This window comes from Cajanus cajan, chromosome 5 (genome assembly GCF_000230855.2).
Source record: "Cajanus cajan strain Asha chromosome 5, NIPB_CcT2T_4, whole genome shotgun sequence".
Classification (NCBI taxonomy): domain Eukaryota; kingdom Viridiplantae; phylum Streptophyta; class Magnoliopsida; order Fabales; family Fabaceae; genus Cajanus; species Cajanus cajan.
In genome coordinates, this window is record NC_138521.1 from 13,049,322 (window position 1) to 13,058,951 (window position 9,630).

A 9,630-nucleotide genomic window follows, 5' to 3' on the forward strand; every position below is an offset into this window, starting at 1 on the left:
GATCATATTAAAAACAAAATCTTTAATTAATAAGGAGAGGACTTTCGGAGAGAAATTTTGATTTAATCAGTTGGAAGTTATTTAAAGGAAAAAAATTCACCATATATATATAGTTGATACTTACATTCTTTTGTACAAATTAACATTTTCTTTATTATCTAAATGCGACAGCGTTGTGATATGCAATCAAACTGAACAGGTTCCATATATATATATTGTACCTGTCTGATGGGCACACTAATAATCTTCTCGTACTCTGAAGGCCGAACGAGCGCTCCAATCGAATATTCCGGTGAGGGGGAGGTACCTGCAAAAGGCACTCCAACGCTCAAGTCAGGACAAGCACGAATATTTACGGTAATTAATGAACAGTGACGTTACCTTGTGACATGAGCTATTTATACTGACATTTATGGGCCCGGATTACCATGGGCCCTGCAACAGGATTACCATATTAGGTAATATGCCTCTAATCGGCTTATTGGTGTGATTAACTCTTAATCCTCAATTAAGGGTAATTCTTAACTCTTGATTAGGAGGAATATGAGCTTATGGACCATCTGGTGGCCGATCAGCAGTCGGCTACTTGGTTCGGCCATTTGGGTGCCGTTTGGGTGTCGGTCATTAGGTGGCCGAATGGCCGAACCAGGTGGCCGAATGGTCTCACTAGTACACTTGCCCCCTAGCCTTGGGGAAGGAATACCTTGTTCAAGGGTATAGATATGGTGTTAAGGTATGTGAGGAGTCGAAAGGTTGAAGCGATCTCCATCGTTGGATTTTGAAGATCTGGCAGTTACTTTTTCGAATTTTTTGAATTTTCCCGCCATTTTTGTTTTGATATATATAGGTATGAGTGGTAGGGTCTCCTACGCGTATCGCTTTCTGCCGAATTGTGTCGTCCGAGCTAGTGTAGAGATCCAACCACACACGCCAAGTGATCGTTTCAAGTTTTCATTGTTGGTAAGTTCGAATTTATGGCTACTTCTTCCGAGAGCTCTTCGGCTAGTGGGGCTCGGTCGGCTTCATTCGAGGGGTCATCGTTTAGTGCTTCAGGGCATTCACGCGTGGAGGTATCTTCGCCGAATGAAATCAGAGGATCTGGTGAGAGTGAGAGTGGATCCGAAGAGACTTCGACTAGTGGGAGTGAGGAGGTGCCGATTAGAAGTAGGCGTGTCTCCAATCGGCAAAAATATGGGCATTCTAAAGTACCGGAGTACGAATGGGTGAATGGAGAGGTCACTTCATATTACTCTCGCTACCGAGATACTACTATGATTACCAACCTATTGGAGTATACCAAGTGTTTGTATTTCGATGCTGGGGAGAATCCCTACCCGATTGGGGTTCGTGTGTGCCGAAACAACGCCTTTCCCAATCCCGACATGGTATGCTTAGACAAACAGGCCGAGAAGATGGCATCCTTCTATATGTACGATTGCCTTCTGCGAGATTTAAAGGTGAAATTGCCGTTTGATGAATTCACCATGGGGGTTCTTAGAGTTTTAAACGTGGCCCCGACTCAACTACACCCGAATAGTTGGGCACAGCTTCAGGGGTTTAAACATCTGTGTCGGTGCGTGAACATTAAACCTTCCCCTCTACTTTTTCTCTATTTTTACTCTTCTCGGCCTTCAGATCTGGCGAAATGGGTGTCTCTCAACCGAGTGGGTAGTCGGCAGCTTTTGGACAGTTTCACTTCGTCTTATAAAAATTTTAAAGCTGGATTTTTTCGAGTGACTATTCGTCCGAACGGAAGACGTTTTTTCTTTGGAGCTGATGACTGGAGTTTGTTTCCGTTGTGCTGGACGCGTGCCCCTCGGCCATATGATGAAGTGCCAGACGAGCTTCTCTCAGCCGAAGAGCAAAGGGACGTGCAATTTTTGCTTCAACTTCCTCGGCGCTTGCCAACGAGGTCTTTAATTAACTTAGTTGACTCTTCCTGATAGGACTACGATTTGATAGGTACGTGATCTTCCTATTTCGGCCTTAAGCTAAATTCATATTGATGTTCACTTGGTTGTTTGTGCAGGAATCATGGTGAAGAGTGGTGCTGACGAATTCAACATTCGTGACATTATGGCCGGTCGGATTCAGCAAGTTAAGGCTTCTGGAGGTGTAGGTAGCTCAACCATTGCCCAGTCTCCTCGGCCAGATCAAGATAGCCGAACCCCTCCTTCTCTGACCCGTAAACATAAAAATGGGAAGAAAGGGAAGGGGGTTGCTGAGGGAAGCCACAAACGGAAGCATGCCGAAGAGAGGCCCGAGAAGACCAAGAAGTCGAAACAAACAGTGTCTTCACCGGGTGGAACGGTAATTTGTGTGCCTCCCGGATTGATGTCTCGGTCCTTCTGGGGTGAAGGTATTTATGCCGATTCGCTTGTTCGGCCGGAAGCCTTTTCGGAGCAGGGCCGAGAATTTTTGGGCCAGCTTGATGCGGTGTCGAAGTGGAAATGTTATTGCGAGTTGTAGTCTCGGTCGCTGGCATTGGTGAATCAACTTGCCATGGGACCTATCGGCGAATTGATGCACTTGAGGCAAAGACTGGAGGAGGCCGATAAAGCAACGGCCGAGGCTAGTGCAATTGCCGAGGAGGCCTTAGCTCGGAACCGCCAGCTTGCAGCTGAATTAGACGTGCAGAGACGTAATAACGACACGCTTCGGCTGGACCTTCAGAAGGCGATGAACGAAGATAAGCGCCGAGAGGAAGAGGCAAAAGGCCGAGTTAGAACGAGTTAAGGAGTAGGCGAGGGAGCGCATTGTGGCTCAGCATGAAGCTGGATTTTGCCATGCTCTTCGGCAGGCCAGGTGCTTCGGCCGTTTCCGCGAAGACTTTGAGTTTGATATGACCAAATATTTTTATCAGGGGTCATTCATGTCATTCGAAGAGATGCCCGCGGGAGCTGTCCCTGACAGTGACGATTCGAATGACCTCCCTGAAGAGGATGAGGAAACTCAGGGTGCCTCGGAAGACGAAGCTGAGGAGGAGCAACCAGGACCGAACCATGAACAAGAGACCAAGCCAGAAACCCAAGAGGATGCTTCTGTAGACCCCAATGAATGATTGTTTTAGCTAGATTTTACGTGATAGTAATTTTTTTTTTTTGTACTAAAGGTCTATAACACCTTCTTTTTAGTAATGAAAAGTAACTTGTCTTTGCATTCCGAATTGGTGTTGTGTGATCTTGAATTTCCGAACCCTCTAATCTGAATTGGTCTTCAAACACAACGCTTGTTAACATAAGTTAATAATTAAGACGTGCTAATAAGAGCCGAGTGAGGTCGTTTTAGGATATGCGTTTTCGTCGAAGCAAAACCGAATGGAGTCATTCGGCATTGCCTGCTTTTTGAAGCGAGACCGAATGGGCTCATTCGGAATTGCTTGCATTTTGAAGCAAGACCGAATGGAGTCATTCGGAATTGCTTGCTCTTTGAAGCAAGACCGAATGGAGTCATTCGACATTGCTTGCTCTTTTGAAGCAAGACCGAATGGAGTCATTCGGCATTGCTTGCTCTTTTGAAGCAAGACCGAATGGAGTCATTCGACATTGCTTGCTCTTTGAAGCAAGACCGAATGGAGTCATTCGACATTGCTTGCTCTTTTGAAGCAAGACCGAATGGAGTCATTCGGCATTGCTTGCTCTTTGAAGCAAGACCGAATGGAGTCATTCGGCACTGCTTGCTCTTTAAAGCAAGACCGAATGGAGTCATTCGGCATTTCTTGCTCTTTTGAAGAAAGACCGAATGGAGTCATTCAACATTGCTTGCTCTTTGAAGCAAGACCGAATGGAGTCATTCGGCACTGCTTGCTCTTTGAAGCAAGACCGAATGGAGCCATTCGGCATTGCCTGCTTTTTGAAGCAAGACCGAATGGACTCATTCGGAATTGCTTGCTCTTTGAAGCAAGACCGATGGAGTCATTCGGTATTGCTTGCTTTTTGAAGGCACATCCTTGGCCGAGTGGGGTCGCTCGGGAGGGAAACCTTTATGAGCGAATTTCGAAGGCACATCCTTGGCCGAGTGGGGTCACTCGGGAGGGAATCCTGTTTGTGTGAATTCCGAAGGCACATCCTTGGCCGAGTGGGGTCACTCGGGAGGGAAGCCCGTTTGTTTGAATTCCGAAGGCACATCCTTGGCCGAGTGGGGACACTCGGGAGGGAAACCTTTATGAGCGAACTTCGAAGGCACATCCTTGGCCGAGTGGGGTCACTCGGAAGGGAAGCTTGTTTGTTTGAATTCTGAAGGCACATCCTTGGCCGAGTGGGGTCACTCGGGAGGGAAGCCTGTTTGTTTGAATTCCGAAGGCACATCCTTGGCCGAGTGGGGTCACTCGGGAGGGAAACCTTGTTTTGTTTTTTGGAAAATAAACAATTGAAGTAGAGATGAGCAGAATGTGTTGAATTATATTTCATTGATGTGTGCCTCGTTAAAAACCTTGTCGGCCAAAACCCCTGTTCACTTTTTTATAAGGGGAAAAAAGACCGATCAAGGAAAAGAGTGCACCCTGTGTTTACATCGTGATCATTATTACAAAGCTTTAACTATAGTACGTCTTCAAATAGGACGAGTTCCATGTTCGTGGAATGATCTTGCCCGAGAGCTCTTCGAGCTTATACGCGCCATTGCGCCATTGTCGAGGTTGTGTCGAACTCGAAACGGGCCGTCCTAATTAGCTGCCAACTTGCCTTCTCGCGGATTGCGTCCTGCCGACCCCTGCACTCCCCACACTAACCTGAGCCCGAGCGCGTATTTCCTCGACTAAATCAATTTCTGCTCGTAAGGATGCATCATTGGAATCCTCATCGAAATGTGTTCGACGAAAGGAAGGTTCCCCGACTTCGACTGGTATCATTGCATCGGTTCCGAATGTTAGTCGAAAAGGGGTCTCTTGAGTTGTAGATTGAGGTGTACACCGATACGCCCACAATACTTCCGAAAGCTCTTCGGCCCATGCACCCTTGACTGCCCCCAAGCGCTTCTTCAATTCTGAGAGGATGACCTTGTTAGCGTCTTCAGCCTGGCCGTTTGATTGGGGGTGTTCGACTGACGTGAATCGGTGTTTGACTCCCAAGTCTTGAAGAAATTTGTTGAGTTTCTGATCTGTGAACTGAAGTCCATTGTCAGTGACGATGGCATGGGGGATCCCAAAGCGTGTGATGATGTTCTTCCAAAGGAACTTCTGAACATTATGTGTTGTGATAGTAGCGAGAGGCTCGGCCTCAATTCATTTTGTGAAATAATCCACCGCGACTAGCAGAAACTTGCATTGCCCCTTAGCCATTGGGAATGGTCCGAGTATATCCATTCCCCACAGGGCAAACGGCCAAGGTGAATTGATGTTGTGCAGTTGCTCGGCTGATGCATGTATCAAGTTGCCATGTTTTTTGCACTAGACGCATTTTTTGACGAATTCCATGCAATCGGTTTTGAGTGTGGGCCAGTAGTAGCCAGCCCGAAGCACCTTTGGAGCTAAGGTTCGCCTTCCGGTGTGAGAACCACAAATTCCTTCATGAACTTCCCTCAGTACATAATTGGCTTGTTCGGGGTCAAGGCATTTGAGTAGAGGGGATGAAAAACCTCTTCGATAAAGTGCCCCCCCTACGACCGAGTATCTTGCAGCTTGAGTTCTAAGCTTTTTGGCAGCCGAGGGACACGTAGGTTCAACACCTTCCGTAATGAAGCGGGTGATATCAGTCATCCATGTTGGTGACGGCTCAGAGATCGCTAAACAATCGGTACAATCGATACTTGGCATGGAGAGCTCAAGGTGAAGAGTGGTTCGGAGCTGTCCAGGTTTACCACTACTAGTTGCCAACCAGGCCAACTGATCAGCTCTTTCATTGTTTTCACGGGGTGTGTGCTTTACAATTACTTCATCGAAAAATTGGCACATATTCTGGAAAGTATGATAGTACTTCAACAAGTGGGCGTCTTTAACCTGAAAATTTTCATTTACCTGTTTCGAGACAACCTTTGAGTCGGTCCAACAGATTAGTTTTCGGACACCTACTTCTCGGGCTAGCCTTAACCCTGCCAACAATGCCTCAAACTCGGCCTGGTTATTAGAGGCTTTGAATGCAAATCGTAGCGACTGTTCAAGTGCCATGCCTGTCGGCGCTTCGAGAATTACGCCGGCCCCACTGCATTGGTTATTAGACGACCCATCGACCCGGATCGTCCATTGATCACTTTCGAAATGTCCTGTCGGCTGTAATTCGTTGACAAAGCCTGCTAAGCATTGTGATTTGATCAGGCCCCTTGGTTCAAACGAGATGTCAAACTCGGACAACTCAATGAACCATGCCATCATGCGGCCTGCCAGCTCGGGCTTTCTCAAAACCTTAGCAATTGGGCAATCGGTGCGTACAACGAATCTATGCCCCTGAAAGTACTGTCGAAGTCTACGAGCCGTGTGAACAAGTCCGAGTGCAACCTTTTCCAGTAGTTGGTACCTTCCTTCCGACTCTTGTAACATCTGGCTGATGAAGTAAATAGGCATTTGGGTCTCCTTTTCTTGTATCAATACCGAGCTGATAGCCTCATGTGAAACGCACATGTAAACAATGATGTCCAAAGTAGGGTCAGGCTTTGAAAGGATTGGAGGAGTTCCGAGGCGCTACTTTAAAGCTTGAAAAACTGTTTGACATTCCTCCGGCCATGTGAACTTGTTTACTTTCTTCAACAACCTGATGATGGGCTTTGCGGTCTCGGCTAAACAGAAGAGGAACCGAGAGAGTGATGTTAGACGACCTGATAACTACTGAACCTCCTTGATGTTACGTGGACTTCTCATGCCGATTACTGCCTAACATTTATCTGGGTTTGCTTCAATGCCCCTAGTTGACAACATGAAGCCGAGGAACTTAGCCCCGGCAATGCCGAAAACACATTTTTCAGGGTTCAACCTCATGTCATGTTTCCAAAGTTGGTGGAAAACTTCCATAAGGTCACCTTTATGTGCACAAAGATCATTTGACTTAACCACCATGTCATCAACGTAGACCTCGAGATTTTTACCGATTTGCTCTTTGAATACCTTGTCCATTAACCTCTGATAGGTTGCTCCCGCGTTTTTTAGTCTGAATGGCATTACCTGATAACAGTAGTTGGCCGAGTCAGTGATGAAAGCTGTGTTGACCTCGTCCTGCGGGTACATACGGATTTGGTTGTACCCCGAATAAGCATCTAGGAAGGTTAATAGCTTATGTCCGGATGCTCCATCAACTAGTCGGTCGATGTTAGGCAATGGGTAGGCATCTTTGGGGCAAGCCTTGTTCAGATTGGTGTAATCCGTGCACATGCGCCATTTTCCATTCGGCTTTTTAACCATCACTACGTTTTCTAGCCAAGTAGTGTATTGCACTTCCCGAATGAATCGGGCCTGTAACAACTTGGAAACTTCCGACTCAACAGCAACTTTTCTTTCTGTTCCCATTTTCCTTTTTTGTTGAGCAACCGGCTTGGCTGCTCGGCAGATCGACAACTTGTGACACATGAATTCTGGGTCTATGCTAGGCATGTCCGAAGGCATCCAAGCGAACAAGTCTTTGTTGGAGACGATTACCTTGCACAACGCGATTCTTTCTGTTTCTAACAAGCCAATCCCGATGTAAGTAACCTGGGACGGGTTCGAGCTGACCTGTAGGGGGACTTTTTCTTCTATCGGTTCCGCTCGCTCGTCATTTAACCTCAGATCAAGGTCCCATGCTGAAGCCGATTCTGAAGGCTGAGGAGTTATCGCATGTACACGCCTTGCCTTTGCTTGCCTTTCTTCAACTGGAGGTAGGCACAGACTTGCAAAGTAGCACTCCCGAGCTGCCTTCTGGTCGGCATGAATGGTGAGGATGTTCCCTTTGTTGGAGGGGAACTTCATGGCAAGATGGGGGATAGAGACAATGGCCCCCAAGGCATTCAATGATGGCCGACCTAGCAGAATGTTATATGATGTGTTGGCTTGAACAACAATATATTTCACTTGGATGTCCCGATGTTCCTTTTCGTCGAAGAAAAACCGAGTGGAGAGTTTGATGAACCCTCTAGTGTTGACCCTCTCACCTGCAAATCCTATAAGCGGTTCATTATAAGGAGTCAGCTCTTCCTCGGGGATGCCGAGTTGTTTGAAGGTATTCCAGTATAGAATGTCGGCCGAACTGCCTTGATCTATCAGTGTTTTCTTCACAATGCAATTATGGATCTCAACACTGATGACCATAGGGTCATCTTGAATCGGGTCAATCCCTTGAAAATCCTTGTCAGTAAACGTGATAGCGGGCATTCGCCGACTTAGACGTTGTTCGACATTATTGACCGACCTAACCGCTCGCAGATGTCTCTTTTGAGCCGACGACGTTGATCCTCCCCCGGCAAAGCCCCCGGCGATGGTATTAATCACACGCCTATGCGATGCTTGCTGCTCGTCTTTCCGATCTCGCGATTTTATGCGCTCACGCCGATGTCTGTCTGAGCGCTCAGGTCGGTCTCGCTGCTGATATTGGTACGAGGGGCGATGCTGAGATGTATTTGGCCGATCAATGAAATTTTGGAGTTGTCCTTGCTTGATGAGGTCTTCAATTCTATCCTTCAAGGCGGCACACTCTTCAGTGGAATGTCCCCGATTGCGATGATACCTACAAGACTTGTTGGTATTAGCCCTAGGAGGGGTTGCTGCTCTCTTTGGAACCGCTAACACTTCTGATGCCAGCGCTTACTCGAGAACCGTAGCTCGGCTTGCATTTAAGGGAGTATAATGAGAGTACTTCGGACCCCGTGCCGGTCGATCTCAAAGAGTTAGCTCTTTTCCCCGCCCCCTGTAGGGTTGCTCTGGTTGCTTTTCGGGTTTGCTTACTGGTTCGGCCCGAGTTTGATTACGGTATTCAGCTAGTTCTTCCATCTGCATGTACTTATCGGCTCTCCGTCGTAGGTCGTTCATGTCCGAAGGAGGTTTCTTGCAGATGCTATTAACAAACGGTCCCAGTTTCAAAGCTGTCGTGAGATGATGGAGCGCCACAGCTGGGTTAAGGTCTCGGATTTCTAAGGTTGCTTTGTTGAACCGATCCATGAAAGTTCGAAGCGACTCCTTCTTGTCTTGCCGAAGGCTAACCAGCGACAGAGACGTCAAGCTGTGAGGACGACTCGTTGTAAATTGAATGGTAAACTGGGACGAGAGAGTATTGAACGAGTCGATAGAATTGGGAGGGAGCCAAGTGAACCAACTCAGGGCTCTGCCTTTGAGAGATGTTGGAAAAATCCGACACAACGCGGCATCATCAGTGGTGCTCAAGGTTACCTGCGCCAGAAAAACATCCAAATGTTCGTCAAGATCTGTTGTACCATCATATTTGTCAATAGGCAAAGATTTCCAATTGTCCATTAGGGGGAGTTGCATATGATGGAGGGGGTAAAGGGATGTCGGTGTGATCCAATAGTTGCCAAGTCTGTGGGATGACCAACTGTGGGTAGGGCCGAAGGGAACTTTTCAGGTGCCACTGCCGGGGCATGGGGGACCGAGGTGTGGATCGCATGAGATTGATAAGACCCTTGGGGTTGCGCGTTTGCAGTTTGAGTGGGTTTCCATGAAGGGTCTTGATTTTTCAAGGCCTCATTTTCGGCTCTCAAGGCCGAAAGCTCTGCATC

The 9,630-nt window shown here is 47.4% G+C and overlaps 2 protein-coding genes across 2 annotated transcripts; both read right to left on the bottom strand.

The window, feature by feature from the left end:
• Positions 1–5,386: 5,386 nt before the first annotated feature.
• On the bottom strand, positions 5,387–6,496 carry LOC145957846 (uncharacterized). The gene has a single exon (XM_083074259.1). The coding sequence runs from the start codon at positions 6,494–6,496 to the stop codon at positions 5,387–5,389; it is 1,110 nt and encodes a 369-aa protein (XP_082930385.1).
• A 306-nt stretch (positions 6,497–6,802) lies between these two features.
• LOC145957847 (uncharacterized) lies at positions 6,803–9,367 on the bottom strand. Its single transcript, XM_083074260.1, has 2 exons — positions 8,866–9,367; positions 6,803–8,688 (listed from the first exon to the last, which is right to left on the bottom strand). The coding sequence occupies exons 1-2, from the start codon at positions 9,365–9,367 to the stop codon at positions 6,803–6,805; spliced, it is 2,388 nt and encodes a 795-aa protein (XP_082930386.1).
• Between the last annotated feature and the right edge of the window lie 263 nt (positions 9,368–9,630).

What these genes read in the sequence shown, in the direction of transcription:
- LOC145957846 (XM_083074259.1), bottom strand. Translation starts at nt 6,496, where the DNA reads ATGCCTATTTACTTCATCAGCCAGATGTTACAAGAGTCGGAAGGAAGG.
- LOC145957847 (XM_083074260.1), bottom strand. Translation starts at nt 9,367, where the DNA reads ATGGACAATTGGAAATCTTTGCCTATTGACAAATATGATGGTACAACA. An exon ending in GGAAGAACTAGCTGAATACC is followed by an intron (nt 8,689 to 8,865) that starts GTAATCAAACTC and finishes CGCTGGCATCAG; the next exon opens with AAGTGTTAGCGGTTCCAAAG.